This window comes from Ammospiza nelsoni, chromosome 5, assembly GCF_027579445.1.
Source record: "Ammospiza nelsoni isolate bAmmNel1 chromosome 5, bAmmNel1.pri, whole genome shotgun sequence".
NCBI classification, from domain to species: Eukaryota; Metazoa; Chordata; class Aves; order Passeriformes; family Passerellidae; genus Ammospiza; species Ammospiza nelsoni.
In genome coordinates this window covers 60,337,134-60,364,609 of record NC_080637.1, presented here as the reverse complement: position 1 = coordinate 60,364,609, position 27,476 = coordinate 60,337,134, and the positions used below count along the sequence as shown (strand labels likewise).

At 40.2% G+C, this 27,476-nt stretch overlaps 1 protein-coding gene across 2 annotated transcripts; it reads left to right on the top strand.

The window, feature by feature from the left end:
* The first annotated feature begins 568 nt into the window (after positions 1-568).
* On the top strand, positions 569-26,840 carry ARFGAP3 (ADP ribosylation factor GTPase activating protein 3). 2 transcript variants are annotated; one of them, XM_059472174.1, is made up of 16 exons: positions 569-710; positions 6,333-6,451; positions 6,943-7,015; positions 9,435-9,566; positions 11,007-11,093; positions 11,942-12,023; positions 12,308-12,364; positions 13,481-13,527; positions 14,619-14,761; positions 16,800-16,925; positions 17,360-17,482; positions 19,964-20,101; positions 20,776-20,899; positions 21,794-21,884; positions 25,147-25,268; positions 25,924-26,840. In XM_059472174.1, exons 1-16 carry the CDS (start codon positions 642-644, stop codon positions 25,939-25,941), a joined length of 1,551 nt encoding a protein of 516 aa, XP_059328157.1. In that variant the 5' UTR covers positions 569-641; the 3' UTR covers positions 25,942-26,840. The 2 variants fall into 2 exon arrangements, with proteins under 2 accessions (XP_059328157.1, XP_059328158.1); XM_059472175.1 differs by lacking the exon at positions 569-710 and adding an exon at positions 1,315-1,461.
* Positions 26,841-27,476: the final 636 nt, after the last annotated feature.

Below are 27,476 nucleotides of genomic sequence, written 5' to 3'. Positions count from 1 at the left end.
AGCTGGGGGTGTTTAACCTGGAGGAAAAGGAGGCTCAGGGGAGCTCTATTGCTCTTCACACCTCCCTGAGAGGAGGGTGCAGCCAGCTGGGGGCCAGGCTCTGCTCCCAGGGAACAAGGGACAGGATGAGGGGACACAGTCTTAGGCTGTGCCAGGGAAGGTTTAGTTTGGGTATAAGGTGGATTTATTTCATGGAAAGGGTGATTAGATATCGGAACGAGCTGCGCAGGGAGGCGGCGGAATCCCCGTTCACGGAGCTGTAGGAAAGCTGCACGTGGCGCTCAGTGCCGCGGTGCGGCTGACGCGGCGCCGAGCGTTCAAAGGCTGGGCTCGCTCATCTCCGAATCCTTTCCAGGCCGAAAGCTGCCGTGTCCCTGCGCAGGGCGCAGCCGCTGCGCGCGGGTTTCCCACCGCGGCCAGCACCCCCTCGCACCGCGCACCCCGGGGCCGCCTCGCTCCGCTCCCGTCTCCGCGGCAACCGGGCGGGCGGGGCGGGGCCGCACCGCCCTCGGCGCCAGGCGTGGGGCTGGCCGGGCCGCGGCGGGCGGAGCGTCCCGGGAGTGGCGGCGCGGGCAGCCCCGGCAGCCCCGGCCCTTCTCCCTCACGGCTCCCCCGGCGGCCCTGCCGGCTCTCCTGGCGCCATGTGCGAGCCCAGCAAGCAGGACATCGCCGCCATCTTCAAGCGGCTCCGCTCCGTGCTCACCAACAAGGTAAGGGCCGCGCCGGGCCGGCGGGCAGCGCTCCGCCGCGGTGACACGTCGCACAGCCGGCGGGGCGGGGGAGGCGCGGGGCCCGCAGCTGGGCACGTCCGGCCCGGGACAGCAGGGAAAGGCCCAGTGGGTCCTCGGGATGGCTGTCCCGGGAGCGGGGGAGCTCTGCCCTGCCTGCTCCTCGTCCCTCCGGCCGGCATCCCGCATCCCGAAGGGATGAGCCCTTGGGGAGGGAGGCGCGGCGCCCACCGGTTGCCTCAGGTCCGCTGCGAGGGTCAGCTCCGCTGAACATAAAAGCAAGCTCCCGACCAGCTGCAACGTAGTGTTGAGTGTGTGTTTATTTTATTTTAGTTCCCTGTTTTTATTATCCAGCGAAGTGGCAGAGCCACCTGTGCAATGATAAAAGTTTGTTGTTTTTGGATCCCGTTGGGCTTGTCCCGTGCCCGGGTGGGTTTCCCTGGTGTGGAGGTGTTCCTGCAGTGCCCCTTGGGCTGGGAAAGGTGACGCGGCACAAGTGCCTTCGGCTGCTCTGTGCCGCTTGTTTGTGTTGGCTTTGCGATGTAGGCTGAGAACATATGTGAAATATACACCCACCAGGAAACTTCGGATTAGCGCGATGAAGGAACACGTTGGGTTTGTTTTCTGGGAATAGGAATCCGGATGTCTCTCTCTGGTCCGAAACTGACTTCCACTCCTTGAGCACAATTCATTGAGACTGTGCAGGTCTGGTTTCTCAAAGCAGAGCTCAGAGGTGAGCACTCAGTTTCTAACAAAAGTATTCTCAAAACTTGCCTTTGCAACGGAGTAAAAAGTTTATCAAGGAAAGGTCCTAGTCCCAACAACGACGGTGAGAGATCTCTTACAAGCTCCTGAAATTCACTGGCATTCTGCCTGAAAATTGAGTAGTTTAGGGCAATTGTGGTGCTTTTTTTTGTATTGGGATCACGGGAGAACGAGTGAGTACTGCCCCTGGCTGGCAAGCTGGAGCGGTTCCCCTGTGCTGGACTCCTTGTTCCTGTGTAATCAGGTGGATGTGGCACCTGTGGTTGCTCAGGTACATCTGTCTCCCCATGTCAGATGTCACACAGACATTCAATGTTGACATAGCAGTAGTGGCACAATGTGTGCTGCCACTCACCATGGGCCAGTGGCACAGACGTGGCCCAGGCACAGAGGACTCGACAACAATGCAGTGGTGCCCGGTCTGGCTGACCTAAGAAGGCAGAGGGGGAGAGTGAAAAACAGCAGCTTAGATCTCACAAATCTACCACTCCTGCCTGTCTGACTGTTTTTCTGAAGTAAAAGTTGTTTCTTCCATCAGTTTCTCATCTCATGTTTGTTTCCTTTCTGTTTCCTTTAGTTGTCCTCTTCTTAAGCAGTCTGTCTGCCCCTTTTATTTGCAAATCGTTTTTGGGGGGGAGGAAAGACATGGGAAAGTGGAAATATTGAAAAGGGTTCTGGATTAAAAGCTTAGTAATTTGCCTTAGCTGTGCAGTTTGTGGATAGAGTTTGGGAAGAACTGCCTGGTCTAGGCAGGCATGTGCATTTACACTGTTCTGGGTGCTCTGCAGTAGTTCTTAGTGCATGTGAGCTTAGGAACATAATTCTCATTTAAATAAACGTACAGTTTAATATGTGGGTTAGAGTGTGTTGAAAGTGATGTTTTAATAATTGTCTTGAAATTAACATCTGTAATTTGATGTTAGTTCCCTTTATGATGAGCTTTTGAGTTCTTGGTCTCTTTGGGTGTTGCATAATGTAGAGCTGCCTGATGACAGCAGGCTGTTGATCAGCTGCCTGATGACTTAACAAACATGTTACAGTTACTAACTAGGATGTATTTTGTACCCATAAATATGTTCATAGTCCTTAAGCTACTTGATATTGTTAACTTGAGTGTTTGAGTTGTACAGCTCAACTGCTTTGAAGACTTGTACACTCAGGCTGTGCTGAAAGTCTCTTTGATTCTGTCAGACCTTTTAGATCTGTTCCTCTGAAAATGTTTTTTTCATTTCTGTCTTTCATCCTGTCTCTGCTTGGACTCCCAGTGTGTGTGCATTGCTGGTGGTTTATCAGTAGCTGAGTTTTGTTATTACAGTGTTATTTGGGTGTGGTTTGTGTTTGTGGTGGGTTTTGCCCCAGCATGGACTCTACTATCTTGTGTCCCTTAAGTCATTTTGAGGTGATGGCGCTTCCAAGACAGGCAGTCCCCTTGCCTTCCCGTGGCCAGCCCTGCAGCTGCCTCCCTTAGGGTGGCATTCCCGGCCAGGTGGCGGTGCTGTGAGTTGGCCCTACCTTTGCTCTGGGCCCAGGTGCCCGTGCGGAGCTGCTTCCCAGCGGGATCAGCAGCGGCATTAGTAGTGCTGATGCCGGAGAAGGAGGCAAGCATATCTGGGGACAGTGGCTGGTGACTAAGAGGAGCTGCCTGGGTCAGTGTTGACATAGCAATAGTGGCACAAGATGCCCTTGGCTGAGTGTGGCACTGCCTGCTGAGTTCCAGCTGGGTTGGTGCTCAGGCAGCTGGATCCACGGCCCGGGAATGGCAAGGTGTGGATCTGCCCTGGGGCTGGAGCCCCGTTCTGGGGGAGGTTCAAAATGGAGAGGCTGAAAGTCTCTGTGTAACCCTGACCTCAGGGATAAGTGCTCTTCCTGAACCTACTCACCTCTTCTGCTTGTGCCAAAAATAGCATTTCTGTCAGCTATTTATTACTGCATTTCCACAGCCAAGGTCAATATTTAATTTATTTTTTGGTAATGTAGGTGCTTTGCGCAAGGTGGATGATTTGTGATTTATTGACTGCTTGCTGTGGATTCTACCCAAATCTCTGTGTTTGCTCTTGTGCAAACATCTCAGTTACATCTTTGGCTGGTTTTTCTCCTAAGTGACTCTTACTGAATCTACACTGTGAAGTGTTTCAACACAAAGTAAACAAAAAGCATGCAAGTGTATTTTGAAAGCACTAGATTATTTAAGCGTATCCTTCAAATTTATTTTCAATCAATACTTTAATATTTTGATTGCACCTAAATCTGTACGGGAAATACAATTTATTTTTTAAATGGAAACAATTTCTTAGGGTGGCTCTGAAATTGCTTTTAATTTCTTCCCCCTGATTCTTCTTAAAATTTATCTGGTGAGAAGCACTTTAAAAATTGAGAAAACTAAGAAAAATTAGTCTAAATGTTAGTGAAGTGTGCATCTATTTCTGTTGCATAGCATTGATGGAAATAGCAGTTCCTCCTTTGCTTTCAGAAGAAAATTGGATGTTCCTGCTTGTGTCTCAGTCCTGAAAGGTGCATTTTTATGCCTGGGAATAATCTCCACGGGTGTCTGGTAGAGACTCCTGTGAGAGTGAAGACACTGAGCTGTTACAGCCAACTCCAAGGTGATGCAATTGACTTTGCAATGTTGAAATTTCAAAGTGCTCATAATTGGAAGGAAGGAAGGGGAAAGGATAAGGATCTTCAGGTATGTTTATAACTGAACTTTTAAAAACACGGATTTTTTTTTTAACCACCCACTCCAGATTCTCGTTTCCCATTTGTACTCCAGGGAATTTCCACAAGCCTTCCAGCTGTAAGTCAACTTTGCTCTCCTGTATCAGAAGTGAGACCAGGGTTGCTCTCTTGGCTTTGGTGTCAATCAGAATCTTCTCCTTTTTTGTTGACCCATCCTCCTTTGGCCTTACAAGAAAAAGCCTGAAAATAGTCAATTTAAAATGAAAATGAATCTCATGTTTTTTAAGGAGCTGCTTCACAGAATTTGAAAAAATAAATAACAACTTCTGGCTACTTAGGCTGTGTATTTTCTTAGAATATGGCATACATGAAGTCTTACTCATCCTTTTTCCCCCACCCCTTCTGTGCCATTCTTCCACCTGAGCTTGTTTCAGGAGCTCCCTCTAACCCCTCCTGTTGTCCCCCATTCTGTGTTGCTCTCACTGCTGCTGTATGGCAGTGAACGCCCCATTTCCACATGCAGGAGTGGGAGATGTAAGTAACATCAGTAAGTGTTAGGTCCTGTTGAGAGGGAGAGGCAGGAGTGGCACCTGCAGGAGCTGTGATCTCCATGATCTCTGTGTGTGTTACCAGTCATTACCTGACTGCAGCTCACCCTTAGAGTGTGCAGGTGTTGGAAGGGTTAATGCTGGATCTGCTGGTGAGCTGTGCTTGTGCCTGATAAATTTGCACTGCCCAAGCTAAATAGACCCACATTAAACTGAGGAGTTCAGCCTCAAACTGCTTTGGGCATGTAGTTGAAATTAATTTGGATGGATGATGGGTGACATGACTTGAGCCCAGACTCAGGGCTTGTTTGACTATGTATGTACAAAAAAATAGAGACAAAAATCTCTGTCCAGGTTTACAGAGGGAGTTTCTGGCAAGAAGACTTCTTAATTTTATTTTTATTTTGTTGTTCAGCTTGGCAAGGAGGTGCTGGAAGCTCTGTGGCCTGTTTATGATGTTCCATATGGTCCCACCTGTCTTGGAATAAACTTTATTTTTTATATCTGCATATAGCTAGAACTTCTATTGCTATCTGAGGATGCATTCAGTTTATAGGAGGGCATTAAAGGATAAAGTTGCAAATTGGAATGCTGTCAATTTGCATGTAAAAGCTTGTCTCTGTGGAGTTGTTTCTTATTAGGTGCCCCTGGGTGGATGCTTTTATTGTAAAAATACTTCTCTGCAATCTTTGCAGATACCTCTGAAAAAGCATTGATCAGATAAATCCTGTCATACAGGAATAGATGTGTACACATGGAGTTAAGTCAGAATAGCTGTTTCTGTGTGAAGGTATTGTATTCCTTGCATTTGATAATTGATTTGTATCAGATATTTTTTTCTGGTTCTTGCTTTCCTTGGTCAAAGAAGCACAAAACTCAGAATAGCTGAAAAAGGACTTGAAAATTGTGGTCTGCTGACCTGCAGAGTGTATGACACACACAGACACAGCTCTTGCTGTTTTGGCTGAGTGTTAGAGGTCCATCATGGTGGAAATTCCTGGGTTTGCCCATGCAGTAATTGTGGACCTGGTTGCTTTTTAACCAGTGTGGCACAGACAGTGGAAAGGCTGATGTGGCAATTGGTGTGTGATGAATCATGCGAATATCTGCAGAGGCTGTCTGGATAAGCCGTGCTCAGAGGCCTTCTTCACACAGCTGCATTGCCATGGCTTGCCCTGAAGGTCAAGGTTTCAGTACAGGAAAGTAGATAATGAGGGCATTAGTCCTGCTGATTACCTTCTGGGGACTCAAAAGTGCCACATGAGGAGAGGCTGCCTTCGGGGAAATATTTCTTAACCACTTTCCTGTTCCAGCAGTGCTGGAAGTGCTGTGTTAAATGTGTGTTTGAACTAGGCTGATGTGGGTTCTCTGACCTGGTTTCTCAACCTGTGTACAGTGGTTATTTTTGGAAATGGGGAGGCTGTAGTTGTGTGGGCAGATTGTGTAACTCCTCTTTAGATGTCTAAAATTAGGATACATGGAGTTGTCAACAAACACTGTAAGAATGAGTTAACAAAGTTGGATCACTGCAGGAGTGTTACATTGACCTGTAATACAACTCTAAGGCCTGGTTATGCTCAAGTCCTGTTACTGATGTTTGTTTCCTTGCTTTCAGGTGTGTTTTGACTGTGGAGCAAAGAACCCCAGCTGGGCAAGCATCACCTATGGAGTGTTCCTCTGTATTGATTGCTCAGGCACCCACCGCTCCCTTGGCGTTCACTTGAGCTTCATTCGGTAAGTGTTGCTGAGTTTGGACAGCAAAATTCATCTTTTAATGGTTTTGTTTGTTCACAGACCTGCTCAGAGAGGAAAACCCATTCTTTCTTCAGCTTCTGATTGTGTTGGCTTTGCTGTATCTGATAGCTTCTTGGTAATTGTGTTCAGTTTGCCAGCTTTGCTTCCTGAAGCAGCTCATTGTGGTAGCATCTGAGTTCTGCCCTTCCAAGCTAAACTATTCTGTGGTTTTGTACATACATACACAACTATTCTGGTACTTGGGTGGTGCTCAGGCAGGCAGCTGGTGCAGTAAATCTGCACCCTGAGCTGGTTCTGCTCCTGATGAGTGTCCCAGCTGCTGACTCAGGGCCTTTTGGGGGCTGATAAATAACTAAATAACTACAGATTACAAAAAAAAGGTAGGAAGAGAAACACTTGGCAAAAAGCCAGAAACAAAGTGATTTTAAATGGCTTTGGTGGTGACACTAAAACCATTTCTTTGTGTTTAGGTCAACAGAACTGGATTCCAATTGGTCCTGGTTCCAGCTGAGATGCATGCAGGTTGGAGGAAATGCAAATGCTGTACGTACTCCCAAGTATTTGCTTTGCACATCGAAGCTTGGTAGGCTTGGAAAATGTTGTCTGTCCTTACTGTCTCTTTTCCTGGGATTACTTTTATTTTTCCAGTCCTTTTTCTTTAATACAGCATTCTCCCTGTCCCACCTCCCTGTCTTTCAAGAAGTCCTCTTGATGCTGATTTCATCCTCCATTCTTGCACCTTCACCATTTTGGTATAGTCTGAAAGTGGTTTTGTTTTTTCTTATAAGTCAGTGATGAAAATCACTGGAAAGGCCAGATCAGGTTCCTTGTCAGTACACATCTTATTTAGACATCTGCTCAAAGATGGCTTGTAAAGCAAGCTTATGGCCTCTTCCTGTGACCATCATTCCTTCCATGGCTCATGAAAAACCATGCCAAAACCCACAGAACTGCCAAAAGTCACCCTGGAGTAAAGATCTGACTTACCTGAGTTAGCACTGCAGATAAGACATGCTGCATTGTTGGAGGGGGACTAGCAGTGTCATGGTTTGGGCCAATTCACATAGGCTGTTACTTTCAACTTGATTTTTTATGTACTTACACAGCATGTTTGTAAATTGAAGTTCTGTTGACAGATGTCTTGTTCTCAGTCTCCCTTTTTGTTTTTTGTAAGCTCATTGGCAATTTTTTCCCACCTTTTTCCACAAATAACTGAGAGTTCTTCTTTAAGTTGGCCCACCCAGCGTGGGAACATGCAACTTCCAAAAGCAATTTCTGCTGAATGCTTATCCCTTGTATTTTTTCATTTGTGCTTGGTCCTTAATGCTGTTTCTTTAGGAAGCTTCACCCAAGCTTGCTTTCCACAGTGTTTTCCTTGACAATTTTAGCCATCATAAGTCTTTAGGGTTTTTCTGATTTTTTTTTCCTATTTACATACAAAAATGCTGAGTTCAGGGTCATTGTTACTTATCTTCCATTTCTGTATTTTCCGGTCAGATATTTTTCTTTGAATTTGGCATGCAGGAAGTCACTATATCTCAGGCTTATAGATCTGAGCAGTTACATGGTGTCTTCTCCCTCTTTTTCTTCTGCCTGTCCTTGCTAAGTTATTCCTTTCCATATTAGTACTGCTGTTATATAAATGTCCTCATCCAGTTTCTGTTATTAGTACAAAAAAATCACAGCTTTGACTAATGAGAAGAGGGGGATTTCACGTTAAGAATAATCATCATATTCGTAACCATGTTAAGAATAGTTCCTTTTTGAGCCAAATGCTTAAAAGCCTTGATTAAATGATATCAATTCTTCTGTGTAAAGGGTTTGAGGCAGTTGGAAAGAAGAGATGGCAACGTCTGAAAAAGTCTTCTGTTAGTCTTAGCCTGTTAGGAGAAGAATAACAATAAACCATAATTGTTAAATTTTGTGGGGTTTTGTCTTCCTTCTTGGATGTCACTGTTTCCTATCATACATTGTACCAAGAGGTGCAGAATACCCTCAGCAACTCCCCAAATACCTTAAATTCTCAATGGCCTGCTTTGGATTGCTTCAGCAGATTAATACTTGAAAAAACAGATTGGTAAATTGTCTGCACATTTGAAGTAAAATTAACACTTTTCTTTTAATGGCACTAAAAAACCATTCCCTTTTGGTTCCAGTTAAATACCAAATTTGAGTTTTACAAACTATTGGCAAGAAGCCTTACTAGATTAATATCAGTCATTTGTGTTCTGTAATTGCCTGATGATGCTGAATCCTGGATAACAGCAGTCCTGAACTTCCTGCTGTGTTTCAGATACCTGGAAAATCCAAAGCATCCTTAGTTCCTTGTGCTTTCAGACCAAATCTCTATGGTAATTGGAATTAGGGTTTCTAAGAAGCCCCTCTGAGTACCAAGTTAATAGGGGTATATATTTGCATGCAGAAATGCACAATCTTCGTTTATTAATTTTATATAATACACAAGCCTATAAACATATCTGTGCACATAGATATGTGCCTAGATCTCTTTCATTTCAATGAAGACCATTTTTGTATGCTCATTTTGATACTATTGAGCATGCACTGATCTCCCCTGACAGAGATGAATCCAAGCAGTGCCTTTTAGAGCATTAGGAATGTCCTCTCTGGAGCACAGCTACTGGCAATTAATTTTACCTCTTCCTTCCTCTTAATCACTTAATTCCAGAACAAGGATTTTTTGTATGTAATGGAAGCTTGCATTTGTATATGCTGTTAAAGAATCACGGTGATGTATTGGGGTTTTTTGTTTTATTTATATGTAAAGAAGTCACCAGAGTTGAGTTTCCTTTGTACTTTGCAGATTACTTAGACTCCATAATTTAAAAGATTAGATTTAGGCAGAGGAGCAGAGTAGTTTGCTGCATTGCAATATATTTTTGTGTCGAATGTCATTAGCTTTTAAGCCTGTTCCTCACAGCATTTTCTGTGCTCTGCTTCCCAGTCTGCTTTTTTCCACCAACATGGGTGCACAACCAATGACACCAATGCCAAGTACAACAGTCGTGCTGCTCAGCTCTACAAGGAGAAGATCAAATCTCTTGCAACACAGGCCACCAGAAAGCATGGCACTGATGTGAGTAGTGTATGTCCTGAGGCCTGGAGATTTCTGAAAAACTTCACCTTCTTTCCCTCTAAAGTCACTTTAGATTTCTAATCAGTAATACAAAAGATAATCAATCTTCAGATAACGTGGTCATTTTTCCATGAACCATCTAGTGGTTTTATTTTTGCTTATCTGAAATTGAATGTTTAGAGGACTACAGCATGAAAAATTGTAGTGGAATTGACTACAGACTGTGTGTGATTTAAGTGGGGTTTGTTTTGATCAGGTAAATAATGTATTTTTTTGTTTTTTCCCTTGCAAAAATAATATTTGGGAAATTAGCAAGTTGTGCAGAACTTGCTGTTCTCCATCAGAAATGCTGAGGCAGTTCATGCAAGCTATCAAAACATTGTTAGGTTGCTGACAGGAGTTGAGCAATGTATCCAGAATTGATTTCTGAAGTGTTAGATAAGTTTGACAACAGGTCCCTTCTTCATACACAAAAAACATCTTTTGATTGTTTAGTTCAGGTTGTTGAATTTTGTGACTGGTTCATTTAAAGTTGATCAGATGAGTGGAAATTAAAAGCAAGAAGGCTTGATTGTTTTTTTCTCTTATCTGTGCATCAAACAGCATGAAATTTAATAGATAATTATAATCTTAATTATTCATACTATGTACAATAGAATTCACATCACAAAGTTCAGAGAATATTTCTTTTGACTTAGTAAACAGCTTAAGATATAAAATATGTTCAAGTAAGTGCAATATACTGTGAGTATCTAAGTTTATGGTAAGTTCCCCAAATGACTCTTTGAGGAACTATGATTATCTTGCTTCAATTACAGGTTCCATCCAATAGTTTGATATTAAATATTTGAAAAAATCACTAAATATTTAGTAAATATTTTTAGCTGTGCACTGCAAACTAAAGTGATTATGTGCTATCTATTTAAATTACTGAAGTAAATTATTCAGATTTGCATTTAGTACCCACCATTGCCTCCACTGTCGCATGTTAAAAAATTCCTTTTCTGACTTAGTGATAGAGCTGATTGCTGAATGGTGAGGTGAGCTTGTTGCACCTTCACTGTCCTTTCTGACAGAGCTCCTTATTCCTGCATGGAGTAGGAAGAGCTGTGAGAAAAGATTTGCCTGTGGGTGATCTTGAAGTGCAGGTCACAGGTTGTGGTCCCATCCTGCAGTCCTGTGGCACTCTGGGCACCCCAGCCCTGAGATCTGGCTTTGGCTGATCCACCAGGAGCACATGAAATATGTATGAATTCAATAAAAAAAGGAATGTCATCTACTGAACACTGAATAAATTTGTAAGGAAAAAATATGGACAGGAAAAAATATCAATAATTTTTTAACCTGAAAACAAACCAGAGTTGTTTTAAGATTAATGCATTGAAAAATAAAAAATACATTAGTGCAATTAACCTGTAAAATTCTGGCCCTTAATTTCAGCTGTGGACAGATGGGTGTGGAGCACCACCAGCATCACCTCAGAACAAAGAGGAGGAAGATTTTTTTGCATCCCATGTTTCTACCAAGGTACAAATTACCTCTCAAATTCTTGTTTGCTTTCTAAACACTTTGACTGACTGTGAGCTCTATGGTGAAGATTAAACCCTGAAAGAAAACTTTGGAGAGAAAAGATAGGTCAGGGAGTTAATTTTTACCTACTCTTCCTTCTGTGAGTCTCAGAATTCTTCCTGGATGTGAACCACTTCCTAAGAGGATCATTTTGAATGACCCAAATAGTAGCTAAATATGGAATGAAAGTCTATTTTTTTGTAGACACAACAGTTCCACTTGGAGCCAGGATTTCTTGCTTGGAAGTGCTCTGATATAAATGTATTGTGTGGTACCTTGAGTTTTAAATCAGCAAAGTGTAACAGTTCTTACAGCATTTGTTGGGAGCTGGTCACAAACCTGCCTTTTGAGGGGGATGTGTGTGAAGGGAGTGGGAGGATGCAGCAGGAATGTTGCTCACAATCAAAAATGTGTAAAAAACAGGAAGTGCAAGAGCTTCTAGTGGGGAGAAGGTGTGGTGATTATATGTAAATAAATCATCCAGCATACAATAAATAAATCTAAAGCACAGTTAAAATGCATTTTACTGGTTTTGATGGTGTATATATAGTAAACAGAATTCCTGAGAGGAAAAATAAAAGTGCTTAGGAGTAGGTTGAAACCATCTTGTTTTTAGTAAAGGTAAGCATTTCATGTAATTTTAATAGCTGCCCTTATGAGTACAGGTTTTAATCCTAAAAGCTGTAATCATAAGAATTCAATAATTATAAACCAGTGATGCTTAGGCAGTCTTTAGCTAAGTGCTCATATTTATTTGATGTATTCCATTTTCTGTGCACTTTTGATTCTTTCTGTTTTTTTCCAAGGCAAAGGATACAGAGTGGATATTACCAGAACCAGTTTCTCTCCAGCAGAAAACTTCAGAAAACATTCCAGAATCCTCTGAAGGTATGACTGATTCTTTATTAACAATAACTTGCATTTTTCTGATATTCTCTTAGTTTAGTCTCTTTTTACCTTGCTTTAATAGTTAAATAACCTAACCATGCTTAATAACACAAGAATTTGGGGTGCCTGCTGCCCTTTTAGTGACTGGGAAAGCTATGATGGAAATACCACATTATGGTGTCTCTACCAGGCACTACCCTGAGTACAGGGAGATGTGTTTTGGTACTTCATGCATTTTAAAGAGCCTTCTGATATTCTTACCCTTGTTATTCCTTATCTTTTAGGATCAGAACATGGACCAAGTGTTGATGGCCTTAGCACATCCCCACAGCCTGCATTAGGTAATGAGTGCAAGCAGCAGAGGAGAGCAGCAAGTGTAGGGAACCCAAATATCCCTTTTGGAAGAGAATGTCTGCCTAGGAAGAGCTGTGGAAATAGATTTTGCTCCCTTTTCAGAAATCTGAACAGAAGAGCTTGGACTGGAAAGATCCTGTGTTGATAATGCAATACCTTCAGTGACCAGGCTTTCATACTTAACACTGAGCAGTTTTTCATGCTGTGAGTAAGGAAAAGAAAAGCTGATGGAGATAGAATAGGGTAAAATACTTAAGTGATTTGTCACTGTGAGGCTTGTCCTGCAGGACCAGGCTTCTGAGAACAAAGTGTTCATTCTCAGCAGCACAGAGTAAGGGCTGTCTGGACCTGTTTCAGTTCTTTAGGCAGGTATGATCTTCATCACTGTTTTTATTTGGGTTTCGTTATTTTAGAGCTGGAGACTACAAAAAACTTCACTGGATGCACTTCCTGCTTTTCTCATTTGTTCCTTTAACATGTTCTCCTAAGACAAGTGCTTTTCTTGGTTGGTTTGGACATCACAGGTTCTGTCTAAAGGGAGCAATCTCTGTTCTGTGTATGCCCCTTTCCATGCAAATTTCAGCTCAGAGTATTTTTTCTGTGTGCACAGGCATCCTGTAGGATGCTGTAGGAGCAGTTGATAATATAGGAGCTGTTTGTCATGCTTGTGATGTTTTAGTGATGCAGGTATGTTCTATGTGTGTCACTGGTGGGTTTGAACACAGCCAATGCCTTTCAAGACAGGAAAAAACTCATCTTGGGAGTGATATGAGGTCAGGTGGACCTCAGGTCTAATTCAGAAGAGCAAGTCCTGCTTTCCTGTTCTGTTAACTAGCAGGAACCTGCAAGAGACAACTGAGCTGTAATTTCATTCCTATTGCATATTTCCAAGAGATTCCAGTCAAAGGTAGCTCCCCCCATTTTCTTGGAGATATCCACAGCTCTATTACATAGCTCAGTTTAGTATCTCAGCCCCTCAGTGTAGAAAGACATGAAAATAAATGGCAAAAACTATTTTGAGGTTGATGTTACAGAAATTTTCTTCTGCAGTTCTGGAATTAATAAAAGTTGTATGTTAACTAATGTACATTTAATCCTTGCAGAGAACACCACCTTCATAAAAAAGAAGCCAAATCAAGCTAAGAAGGGGGTAAGTGTATGTAAACAATGAATATTTTTAACTGTATTATAGGTCATTTATTTTAAGATAGTTTAAAGATCGTTTACAGACTTGCTTCTGCATGGAGTCTTTAGCACTTTATTAGCATCTGGTCTCTGTAAAGAGGCAGGAAGAGAGTTTAGTGTCTCTGAATTCCTGTTCAAGGCACAGGAAAACTGAGGAAGGCAGCTCAAGTTTTGAATGTGTGGCTGTTGCAACTGAAGAAGCAGCCCTAAAAGTCACCCCAATGCCACCCTGAACATGGGCTGTCAGGGTGACAGCTTCTTACAGGGACTCACTTCTTTTAAATCTGGGCCACTGTAGGACAGAAGATTTTGAAGGTTTATTGGAGCAGATAATTTAGATTAAATCCCATTATTTTGGACTCCCACCAGAAGACCCTAATAGCCAAGAGGAACTTTTTATTCTGAGTGGTTTGTGCAGATCTGTTCCCTTCCAGTGAGAACAACAGAACTGGGTTGAACACTGCAGGTACAGTTTGTGATCTGTGTGTGCATGGCCTGGAGCTTGTACATGAGGGCTTTAAAGCAATAAAAGCTGAAGATAAATGCATTGTGAATTTTACTGTTGCTGCAGTGTTGCAGGTGAGGAATTAAACACAGAGCAGACTAAGAGTAGCAGTTTGAGGGCTGTGCCACGATTTGAGTCAGCACCATTGTATCCATATCTGCAGTATTAAGTGTTTTATAAATAATGGTTCCATTGCAACAAAATTTATTATATTATTCCTCTACAACAAAAGAAACCAAAGTTGTTCTATGTGTTATATTTGTTTGAGCCTGCCAATATCTGAACAATTAAAACCTGAATACTTCACTTTTTCTGTGAGACTTCATTGCAAAGCTAACTAAATTTGTAAGAACAATTAGCAGAAGCAGAATTTTGAAGTCCAAAATATGGAAAGAAGTATTTTCTGCGCTCCAAATTGTCCTTGCTGTTGCAAGAACTGCTCCCAGAGAGGATGTAGTGTTTGCTGTTGCTTTCACATCTGGCTGTTGAGTCAGCTGAGGTGGTTGTCTCAGTTGTAATTTTGGGCCTCTTGATTTTTTCTATAATTCCAGCTTGGTGCCAAAAAAGGTGGTTTGGGAGCCCAAAAAGTGAGTAGCCAAAGCTTCAATGAGATTGAAAAACAAGCACAAGCTGTAGATAAAATGAAGGAACAAGATCTTCACAGTAGTAAGAAGACTGAGAAGGAAGAGCCACTGTAAGTGTGAATTAATTACACAATGGCAAACCATGAAGCCTAATTTAATGAGCTCATTCACAGCATTTTAAATACTACCATAAATTAGCATATGCAAATAACACTTCAGTTCTTCAAAAAAATTCCCAAACAGACATGGTTAAGATGAGCCAAGCAGTAATTCCCCCAGTGCCTTTTTTTGGCTATTAAATATATGTTTATACACTTGATTACTGTAGAAAATTAATTATTAAGAAGACCCTTGGCTCTTGAATTTTTTTCATCTCATGCTGGTTACCTGGTTTATTTTGGTTTGGTGTAGAGAGCTCAATGCTATTGAAAGCAGTCTTTCTAAGAGCATAGGGAATATTCAGCTTGTGCTTGCTGGGTAAGAGCAGAGGAAGTTTAACTATGTCTCAAATTGCCTGATTAAGTTGTCAACTGATTTCTGCTGGAACTGCCTTCACTTTTCACCAAAACCCTTTGAATAATTCTGTCTGAGGTCTTGAACCTGTTGGTGCACCTTAATTAATAAATATTCAGCCCTAAAGTTCACAGGGTGCTGTTCCTGATTCCTCTGCTAAGTGCTTTTGGTTTTTAATATTCCAGTGGTTGTCATCAAAATGATACTACTAAATAGTTGGTCAGTGTACACTTTTACTGTTACAGAGTTTAACATCCTGTCAGGTGCTAGAGAATCCATCCTATAACCTTATAAGAAGTATTCTGAATTGTTATATAATTACAGGATCACTTTTTGCTCATGATACCAAGGTCTTTGGTCTGTAATCTCCTCCCCATTCCTTTTGCTCATTTTTCTGTTGTACTTGCAGAAATGAATGTTTTGATTGTGTTAAAAATGCCAATCCCAAGGGAATAATTTGAATTGTTTTAACCACAACATCATGGTTCTTGGTGTTTGCCAAAAGCTACCAGGGGAGAGACTCTGAAGTAACAACTGAATAATAAAAAAAAAAAGATTGTTCATGTATTGTTCTTTATCAATATTGTCTTTGACTGTATAATTTAGTTTGGAAGAAAGTCCCAAGCACTGTCTTGGGTTTTATGTCAGAAATGTGTAAATCCAAAGATCCAAGCCAACTTTCATTAAAAGTTCTGCAACCTTTCTGCTGCAGCTGAAACCCTCTAAAAATGCTTGTGAGCATGAGGGATGCACATGCACTGAGTTTATGGATCCAGTCTCAGTGGAGGCAAGAGAACTGTGTTTCCCTGAGATTATCAATTAGGTGGCAGCAGATACCAAAATGAAAGGAAGGTGAACTCTGCTAAAATTGCATTTGCTTCCAACTAATTTGTATGACGTTTTTAATTTTAAAAGCTTGAGTAGTAAGCTTTACTAAATTAATTCAATATGACTTTATGTGGCAAGAGTGGAAGTGATTCTTTTGTAGTTTAGTATTTGGAAGGAGGAAGAGTTCTGAGACTTAAATGTGATTTTAAATTCTTGAAGAATTTCCTTATTTTTTGCTGTGCGCTGACAAGAATAGATAGCTGAAATTACATCTAAAAACTTGATCAGTATTCCCATTTGTTTTAATCAACAGCAAATAAGATTTTGATATTCATAAAATAGATTTCCTGAGAAGGGCTACTAATCTTCCTGCATGAAGTGCTGGGTAGATGTTACCAGTTATTCCTTTCTGCTTTGCACCACATCTACCAGCAGCATCCAAGATCTCATTTGCCTTTCTTCTGAAAGTTCATTTGAACTTCATGCCAGTTGAGATTGATGAATTAAAATATTGCTCATTAAAATCAATAAAAATTGTATCCCTTTTGACCTGACAAATTAAATTTAAGCAGTATTTCTGCAATTCTGTAATCAAGATGAAAAACCTTAGTCTCTGCTGCACTGCTGTGACTGGAAAATATTAAGATGGTTTAGAGGTAGGGATGGAGACTTAGCTGAGCCCAGATGTGCCTTAAGGGAAGACATCAGAAAATACAGTGCTGAAATAAATATTGTTAATGTCTACTAATATTCCTGGGCTGATTCAGTGTAGCATTGAACATTTCTCTGATAACTGTTTTTTTCCAGTGTATCATCTTTAAGGTTGGCCTACAGAGATCTTGATATTAAAGCCAAAGAAGAAACCTTAAACCTCTCTGGTAAGAAGAAAACAGAACTGGAGAGGCTTGGCATGGGATTGGGCAGCAGTAGGAGGTATGTGAAGTTCTGGAAACTGTATTTGAAATACTCTGTGGTTTTATGCACTTATCCCTCATTTTACTCAGGAAATTAAGAAATGGACTAGAGCATGTTATGGAAACTTGAGCAATATCAGCAAAATATCTTCTCTTTGTCAAGGGAAAGTTCTGATAGATTTAAGTTCTAACCTGCCAGATAGAGGTCAACCTAGATTGTGTTTTCCAGCTGTCAGAATGGGCTTTGTGTTCAGAGAAGTCCTGTCCCTGCTTGAGAGAACTACAATTTTCCAAGGCTCTCCTTTATTTTAATTCCTCTTTCTTTAAATGTCTGTATAGCTTGGGCTTTCTCAGCAAGCTTCAGAAACTAGATTTGGGCTTTGATTTCCTTTTTTTCTTTAAGGGTATGAGTTTTGTCATCTCTTGACATGCTTGTTTCCTTCCTGTCCCCAGTGGCATTTCTCATTCAGTCGCCTCGGAGATGCAAACGATCGAGCAGGAAACACCTACAATTGCAAAGCCAAAGAAGAAGTACATGGATGATGTGGAAGATTCCTACTTCTCTTCTAGCTCGAGGTATTCTGTAAGCTTTTGATTCTGGATGGGCCCAGAAGTGTGTGCAGGTTCCATAAAAATATGCACAGTGGTTTTGAAAGCTGAGATGGAGGCAGTTTGAAGCTGTGGACACACCCAGCACGCTTTCAGGGGACATTGAATCACAAGAGTGATTGGAAAGTTGGTTTTGCCTCAGTGACAGATGGATTTGTGAAGGAGGGAAGGTAGCTTTGTTGGAAAAGTGGTCTGAACTATTTGTTTGTAGATTTATCTTGTCCAGAGTCTAGTCTCTGCTTGTATGGACAGTTGCCATATAAACTTTCATTTGCTGTATTCCAAATTCAGTGAATTTTTTGTCAGAATGACTTGTGTTCATTCCTTTTTTCTTTCTTATGCTGTTGTCTTGAAATTAAATAAGCATTGAAGTCTGGTATTAGATGTTGCATCATTCTCTGCATGCCAAATGCACAAACTTCAGTCTTTTTGAGGTATTGTGCTGGGTGTGTTGTGTGGATATCTGTAGTCCTATTTCAGAGACTTTTATATATCTGAACGTAAAATGTGAGCAAAAAACAATTGAAACATTTGTTATCAGAGGATGAATGCAATGCACACTATAAAATATTGCTCTTGGGAGAAGGAAAATAATTAAATCTTACAGGCACTAATTGCAGTGAACCAGCTGTTTCTGGGCTGAGAGATGTGAACAGGTGTTGCTTTCATAAACTGCCTTTTATTGGATCCATGCCACAGCAACATGAGAAATTGTACCTAATTGCTTGTAGACAGGCAACAAAAGCACAAAGGCTTTTGTGTCACTGTTTTGTAGTGCAGTCACTGCAACAGAAATACAAATGTGGGTCCAAGGAAAGTGGCAGCAGTCTTGTAAAATAAAGCATAGCATTTCAGTGCTTGCCTGAAAAGAGATGTTACTGCTCTGAAATTATTCATCAGCTACCAGCAGGCAAAGGATGAATTATGGAGGAGCTTTTAATGTGGTGTGGTTCAGTGATTAGAGCACAGATTGTAACCTGGCTGTTCCCTGCTCTTGTTCTGGTTTGAGCTGGGAGGATCTAATTGGAGTTGGTACACAAGTTCATTCTCTTTAAAGGAAGAACAGTCAGATTTGGACTTCTTAAGGGTACTGTTATCCTTTATTTCAAGCTGTGACTTTGAAATAGAGGCAAAGTAGCTTTGGCATCATCTTAGTATATGCCCAGAAGCAAAATAATCACACTGGATATTAAGGTGTTGATAAGTTAATTAAGCAAGCTATAGGTCTCAAGGTTTAGAGATAAAATTGAAGCCTCTGAAAATCCTGAATTTTGATATTTTCTTTTGCTACAGTTAATAAAATCTTTACTAATGTCACAATGTAATTTTTTAAATTTTGTGTTAAATGCAGTTTTTCTTTCTCTCTCCCACCCCAAATACTGAAGAAGTATTTTTCAAAGCTGCAAAAACTTGAGAGGAAAGGTTAGAGAAAATAAACACTTTTACCCAAATCAGCTCATGCAGCCCCTGCCCAATGCCATGCTTTTGTGGCCATTGTGAGACTGGAAAGCTTCAAATCCATAAAAACACTTTGATTGTTTGTTACTATGGAATTTATAAAATTGCTGTGGTTTCTTTTTGTCTGTCAGGAGAGAGGCTCCTGCTTTTTGTAGAGGTTAATTCCAAATCTGTCCCTCATATTTTCCATGCTCAGTGCTGAGACTTTGCTGCTGCAGATGTTACATTTCTCATGAACTGCAAAAACAAGTGGCCTGACCATTCATAGTGCAAACATGGAGAATTTTTAAGAGTATTTTTCACAAGATGCAGGTGCAGACTTTAATATCTTATCTTGTTCTACTGAATGGTTCCATTCTCCTATCCCCCTATGGTTTTGATCATCTTTCTCCCCATCCTGGTCATAGCCAAACTTCAGGTAAATTTCTTCAAGCACAAAATCTTAATCTTTAGCATTTTAATAGGTTTTGGTGGTTTCTTTTTTTTTTTTTAATATTTTCCACATATGCTGAGGTATGGGTTGGTAATCAAAAGGAGGAGAGATCAAATAATGTACCAGAATTCACAAACATACTTCATTTTTTTCCCTTTTCTTTATTTTGTGTTTTCCCCATGGGTTTCATGTGCAAGAGAAGATTGCCTTATTAAATTCAGACTCACTTTCAAGAAATATGTTCTTAGCATTTAATTTTAATCAAATGTGTGGTAGAACTCAGAAGTTCTTAATATTAGAACTAAAAAAAAAAAAAAAAACCAGAACCAGAAATAAAGGCTTTCCTGCCTGTTCTGAGGCATTGGATTCAACTTTCCAAAGCTTCTAAAGCAGTATTGTGAAATCCAAATTATTTACTGACAACTGTAATTTTGGTAAAAACTTACTGGCTAGTGAACACTTACAGCAGTGATTATCTAACAAATAAATATATTCCCACTTCTCAATAGATAACAAAGTTCTGACTTTTCAATATGTTTTTCTTTCTTTTATTCTAGATACTCTGATTCTTCAGATCTGAGGAGCAGCACTTTCTCTAAATGGGATGACAATTCAGATGCCTTTTGGAAGAAAGAAAATAATAGTAAAGACATTGATATATTGTTAACCTCAAAAAGCACAGGATTTTCAGACAGGTACACTGAGAAAACCAAACTGATTTTTTGTCCAGAAAGCCCAAGTTTTAATGTGATTTGAGTCCTGGTCATAGTAGTGGGATTTTCTTCAGTCTGTAGAAGGAGAATTAGGCCAGAACTTCCATCAGCAGTCAAGGGATCTCCTGGCTGAATTTCTTTTGTAAGCTGAATTTCTTCGTTACATTTTAAGCACTGTCGGTTGTGCTCAGAGTTGTCCAGTGCATGTAGTGGAGGTAATTCCCAAACACTTCCAACAAAAGAGGAAATAGACAAAGGATGTGGGGAGAAACTCAAATATTTGCACTGTTCTGAGCACATACCTGCTTTGTTTATTGTGTGATGAATCAAAGGAAGCCTTGTTAACAAATGAATGAAAATTTGGAGTGTTCAGTTCTGAGGATGAAGGTACTAGAGACACAAACAACAGGTCTGGTTGTGATGATAAAAATATATTTTCTTTATGACAGCTGAATTTCTATCTTTGCAACCAAGTAGAAGATGTAAGAATGGGGGTATATGTGCTTGTTTGGTGTTTTCTGCCTCTTTTCTTTTTAGTTTAAATCATAGTTTTCATTTCCTTGTACAATTTGAGCACTTGAGTGCTTCTTGTTTGATTCCTTTCACTCTCATATGGATGAGGTTTCTGTCCCTGATGCAGTTTATTTTCCTTCCAGGCCTGCATCCCGGCGTAAGCCTGAACATGAACCTTCTGCAAGCTCAGATGAGGCACAGAAAAAATTTGGCAATGTCAAAGCCATTTCATCAGACATGTACTTTGGAAGGCAAGATCAGGCTGATGTAAGTAGGAAACAGTGATAAGTATTTTTAAATGTTATCATATTCTTTGACTATAAAAATGGTATTCTTGTGAGTTAGAAAGAAGGCAATAAATAGTTAAAATTTGTAGAATTTGTGAGCTTACAGAATTATGTCCCCTTGATTATTTATTTTAGAAATTTCAGATTGTTTATAATTTAATTTTAAGAAATTGCAGTTGCATGCAGGAGTGTACCTCCATCATTCTTCTTTCATGATAGAAGTGGTAGACTATGATTTAGCACTCCTGATTTTTGATAGAATCAGGCTTAATTTGTTCTGGATACCCAAACTGATATCAACAAACCACTGCTGAAACACCTTCCTGCTGTGGATTTGTTACATGAAAACATCATTAATTTTGTAAAGCTAACCAAATAAAGAAATTGTTCAGTGAATTGCATGGAGTTGAATCAGCCTAGAAAAAAGAGATTAGGATTGTGCTGCATTTTGGAGGTGAGATACAGATTTTGAATGAAAAACTAACAGTGTAAGTACTAATTAAAAATATAATTACTGTTTGCAGGGAACGTGGAAAAAGTTGAGTTAAAAGTGTAATGTGGTTGGAAGGGTCAGCAGGATGTTAACTGCAGTGCTTTCCCCTTGGTTTCACATTTTTTAGTTGTTTTAATGGCTGCACAGTTTTCTAGCAGTTGTAGGGTAACCAACAGCTGGTGGGACCTTTGGGGTTGTAATGATAAATGTCACTCTTGGGTAACTCAGAAATGAGATGGTGGCAAACTCAGTGTAAGTGATGTGAAAACTGAAATGGGCACAACTTCAGTTCTCAATGTCTGGAGTTCTCAGATTGCCTGACATGACCTCAAAGGTGACATCAAGATGATAAAATCCTTTTTGTTCTCAATTCTTTTCCAGTATGAAGCAAGGGCTCGGCTAGAAAGGCTTTCTGGAAGCACATCCATAAGTTCAGCTGACTTGTTTGAAGACCAGAGGAAACAATCAGCAGGTACAAATCAAACAGAGTGAGAATGTGGGGAATGCAGGCCCTGACTCTGCTCCTGATCACAGTCATCTCTGTGTTCTGCAAGCAGAATGCTAATAGCTCAAACACGCATGGCAGGTGTAATCATTGTTTAAAAATTAACCCCTTAAATTCCAATTTCTTTATTTTTGATTCTGTAAGTTCAGTATTTTATACTGGGGACTGTTTTGTAGATAACATCTATCAAAGGAAAACTGTAATATTTTCCAATGAGCTAACACCTAAATGGACTCCCAGGTAGTTTTTTTTGATCAGTTACCATAAGTAGCTCATTAACTGTCATAATACTGGATCTAGGAAAAATCATTAAATAAATGTTAGTGGACTTGAAATTCCCATGTAATCTGTTGCATGGCATATCCATTCAGTGGGATATTTGCTTCTACCTCTGGCCTTGCAAAATTATTAAGGAAGATCTTAATTTGTCTGTTTCAAAGATTTGTTGGAGCACCTCACATAGGAGAGTGTAGTTCATCAAATCAGAAAGGAGAAAGATTAGATTGAGTGAAAAGAAGCCCCTTAGGATATTGAGAATGTCTCATGTTTTCTTTCCAACATTTCTTGGATTGTGCAATAATGTGCAATGGAAAAGGTGGCACAAAATGCTGGAACATTTTATAGGCTTAATCAGTTGAGTTTCATTCCTTAACTTTTGAAGAAATTGGAAAAAGAAGAGTTACTGAAGAACTTGGAATCTGTGAGTAATTATTCAAACAGCCTGGAAAAACAAACAGTGTGCAGCATCTGATTTTACTTTGGAAAAGTAAGAGGGAAAAACCCAAAAACATGTGACTGTTTAGTTTTGATCCCCTGAAAGCAAATTTGAACACACTGACTAGCAGAGAACACACACACACGGAGGAAACAGAATTTTATATTAACTATATAGTTAATATATTTCTATAATATATTATGTAAATATGCAATATAATATATACAATATAATATATTATATTTGTTTTAGGTATTATATAACTATATAGTTACTTATAACTTCTGTTACTGGTTGCTTAAATAAAGCCAGGGTTTAAGAATTTGAAATGTGAAAAAAAAAAAAAAGTTAATGAGGGAAAAGATATCAAGCAGAACTCACAGTAAGTTGCTTTAGGCACTTGAAAGAGCATTTGCAACATGGTGTCATAAATTCACACCATATCAAGTACTGAAACTTCCTTTCCTGCATGTCTCTGCTACACCCCCTCACCCCAAAAACTGAGGGGTGGCCCTTCTTGGAGAAATGCTACTGCACTGGCAGTTTGTCTGGTGTGGAATGAATGCCCAGACTATCATTAGTTCCATAAAGTAAACAGGACACTGTTTATTTTATGGAACTATAAAGTAATCAGGCCACTGTCAATAAAAACACCACTGTAGTTCTGGAGACCTTGCCAGGATAAAACATCCTTTGCTCCGAGGTTGTTTTTATGAGCACTGATGAGGTGTCAGTGGGGGCTCCTTGCTTTTGTACAGAATGCTGTAGGGAAGTTTTTAACCAAGGAGGAGGCTGCAAGAAAAAGCCTTTTTGCATTGTTTCAAAGCTGATGCTGATGTCAGCCAAGTGGCTGACTTGGAAGTGCTGATTTGGAAGGAAACCACAAGAAAAGGAGATGCTTTCCTGCCTTGTTTACATGAACTTAACTGAGCCAGCAAATGATGAGGGAATTCTTGTGGCTGAGAAATGTTTAGCGCTTCTCAGGTTATTTATATCTGCAGATTTTATTTCTATGACTGATTTTAGTACCGAAAATGCCTTAACCATTTGATGAGTGGAAGCGATCATAAGGAAGTCCAGATTACAGCTCAGAAATAGGGCTGTCTGAGGGGACTCTTGAAGATAATCTGTAAAGAGCATCTAAATACCTATAAACCCGTGCTGGGTGGAAGGATTGGAGTGCAAAGTTCTCTTAATGTGACAAGACATCTGTGCTACAAACCATCCTCTTATCTTAGGTAAAACAGGTTATCTCCAGGATTGTCTGTCTCAGCCTGCTGAGGAGGCAGGTGCCTTTAACTTCCCAGGACAGAGGAGCTACAGGTTCCCTCTTCCTTCTCTCTCTTCCTCCTCCACCCCTGTTTGAAAGATTCAAAGGAGTCTCCATTTGGAGAATGGTCTGGTTTGAGATGGTTACTCCCTGGAACCCCATTTATTCCCAAGATTTTTGGGGTGACCTCACTGTGCCCTTCAAGTACCTGAAGGGATCCCACAGGAAAGATGGAGAGAGACTCTTGACAAGGGCCTGGAGTGACAGGACAAGGGGGAATGGATTTAAACTAACAGAGGGGAGGCTTAGATTGGATATTGGGAAAAATTGTTCCCTGTGAAGGTAGGGTGGCCCTGGCACTGAGAAGCTGTGGCTGTCCCTGGATCCCTGGCAGTATCCAAGGCCAGGTTGCATGGGGCTTGGAACAAGCTGGGATAGTGGCAGGTGTCCCTGCCCGTGGTAGGGGGTTGGAATGAGATGATCTTTGAGGTTCTTCCCAGCCCAGGCCTTTCTGGGGCTGACTCTCTGTGATTCTGGTTTACTTGAGTTTGTGCCTTTGACAGTATCCCATATTTGACACTAAACCATGCCAGTAATTATTTTCACCAGTGAGTGGGTGACAGTAACTGTTAGCATGTTAATACTTAGCATACAGTTAGAGTAGTTAATTAATTATCTTTGATTTCTGTTACCTTTAGACCTGCACTTTCCATAATAACAGCTGAGCTAATTCTGTACAAATTTTAAGGAAGGCTGGATTGCCAGCATTGTTCTGGAGTTATAAAACCTAATTTATTTACATTTACTGTAATTTCTATGGATTTTTCCAAGCCTCAAATGTAGTAAGGCAAAATGTTTGTGTTCAAACGGCATGGAAATCACCCCTCTGCATGCACACAAATAGGGTTCATCACTTCAGCCACCTCTGAAGTGCACTCATCTTTAAATTGCAAGGGGATAACAGCTGCTGAGGATACAAAACACCATTGTCACAGACTGGAAGTACACAATAAGTCATCTACTATCCAAACATGAATTGCTTTCCTGGGAATGCAGAGTGTAGAGGATGGCACTCCTGAGTGGAATTATGAAAACCTGAAAACAATCCAAAGGAAGTGCGTTTAAGACATTGAGATCTCTGCCTAGTGCTCCTGGTCATACATTGTACTTCAGGGAGAAAAAAAAAAGGTTGATTTTAATATTTTAAAATTCACTTTTCTCTGTGTGTGTGTGTCTCCTTTTAGGAAGCTACAATATTAGCAATGTCTTGTCTTCAGCTCCTGATATAACTCAGTTTAAACAAGGAGTGAAATCCGTGGCTGGAAAACTTTCTGTCCTTGCTAATGGAGTCATGACATCTATACAGGTGAGTAGAAATATCACAATCTGTTAACCATCAGTTGAAGCCTTTCTATAGGGATTTAGTACCACAGATCCTGCCACTGAATTACCTTTAGGGAGAGCAGAATGCATTTGGTTTTGAGCTCTGTAGACCTCTCAAAGCAGACAATAAATCTTTATCATTTAGAAAATAAATCTCTATCTGCTAGCTCACCTTCATGAGGATATCTTTTTCCTTACAATTAAAAAATCCTATCATGAAAGTTATTTGTTGTCACTCTATTTTAAACTCATCACAGTTCCTAACTCAGAATGGAATAGTTTGGGTGGAAGGGATCTGCAGAGGGCATCCAGCCCATCTTGTGTTGGCTCTTTAGCTGACCTCTGATCCATGTTTTTGGATGAAATAAGCCATCCTGGCCTCAGTGTCCAGCATGTTTTGTGTGCTCCAGTCACTTGGCAATTCCTGTATGGGGTCATTGGGAGCTCTCACATGTTTGAAAATCAGGCTGATTATCCTGGAATTCAACCGTAAACTCCAGTTCTTGGAAGCACTGGTCAATTTTCTGAAAGTCTTGAAGAATTCAGCTGCTATTTATGGCACAAATGGAAGTAAAACTGATTTCTCTGCATGGAAACCCCACTCATAACCTGGTTTGTGTTTGTTTTTGCTCTTCTAGGACCGATATGGTTCCTAACTGAAGCTAAAGGATTCCTCTTCAGGCACACAAGTAATCACTCTGCTGATTCAAATGAAGGTTGCCTTAAGACTGATGATGTTTTTAGCTGTTTCTTAGTGCAGATTTCTGACTCAGCCTCTTAGTGCTGTTTCACCTTAACAGAGCAGAAATCTTGCAGCAACTTGTTACATTGCATATACATTTTCTTTTTTCTTCCTTTCCAGTCTTTATTTCTTCACAGCCTTATTGTTAGATAAGCTGGGAGCTTTTATTACTGGCTCTGTCTGTGAGGCAGGAAGGAGAAAGGAGGTGCTGGTGTTCAGTAGACTGTAGCAAAATATTCATTTAATTTAAACCTGTGTTGCCAGGAAGCAAAAGCTCTTGAAGTCATAAATTGATGTGCATTAAAATGGTGGGGAATTAGTGGTTTAATACAGTATTCCAGCTAGAAGGTTCTGTGCTTAGATGTGAAATGTGGAGAAGTCAAAATGTGTAATGCTGAATAGTGGATTTCACCTTGTTGTGGGAACAGTCTATTTATTCCTAGTTTTGAAAGTTACAAAAAAATTGCAATATAGAATCCTTAAGTGCTTTTAAAAATTCTGTATTGTGTAAAAATTGAAAAAAATAAACTTGAAATATACTAAGGGCCTAATAGAGTAGTTAATTAATTACTTGTTAAAAATGTTTAGCACAACCTTAGATTTTTGATAAATTATCAATTATTGAATAAGGAAATAGGGGGCTGTGTTTTAGACAGTCTAGAATTTATTGCTGATGACATCCTGCATAAAAATGATTATGACCTTAAAGAAGAAACTTTTCAACCAAGAATGAATTCAAGTTAATTCTGTTCTGTAATTTTCTTAATTCAAATTTGTAAACTGCTGATATCTAATAAAAACAATTGATATAAACTCAGTTTTACATTCAATTTCTGTGTGGCCATCAATATCCAGCTTTCTAAACATTGTCACCTGTATTTTGTCTATACAGTGGTCTGGTAAAATCAGCCTTTGGTTTCAGGTAGTCAAACTTGCTTTCTTATTAAATTGCTGTAGTGATTTAGAAATCTAAACACTTCAGTTGGGGTGGAAAATAAACTACTGAACTGAGATACTGTGTTACATACAGTTAACAGTGTAGCTGGATTTAGGATTTAATTTCTACCTACCTCTTATCTAATTCCCACTTCTGATAACCTATTCTTGTGATTGTTGAGTTTAGATTTATTGATTAAATTTATTAATCAAAAAATTGCCTTTACTTTCTAGGAGAGTTCAAAGATGAGCATTTGTTCTACCTAATGGTACAGCTTTGCAATAAAATGTTTGCTTCTCTATGTCCTTTCCCACCCTACAGAGATTATTTTGGTAATGTAAAAAATAAAGTGTAGTGCTCAGGGCATGCTCTCCTTTTCCCTAATTACAGGTAGCAGTTTCCTAATTAGAGGTAGCAGTTTTTGGCTTTCAAAGCATTCTTCATTTGACTGTACACATAAATTTATTACAAATAATCAGTGATTAAGATCAGCTTTTTGGGATTGTGATACA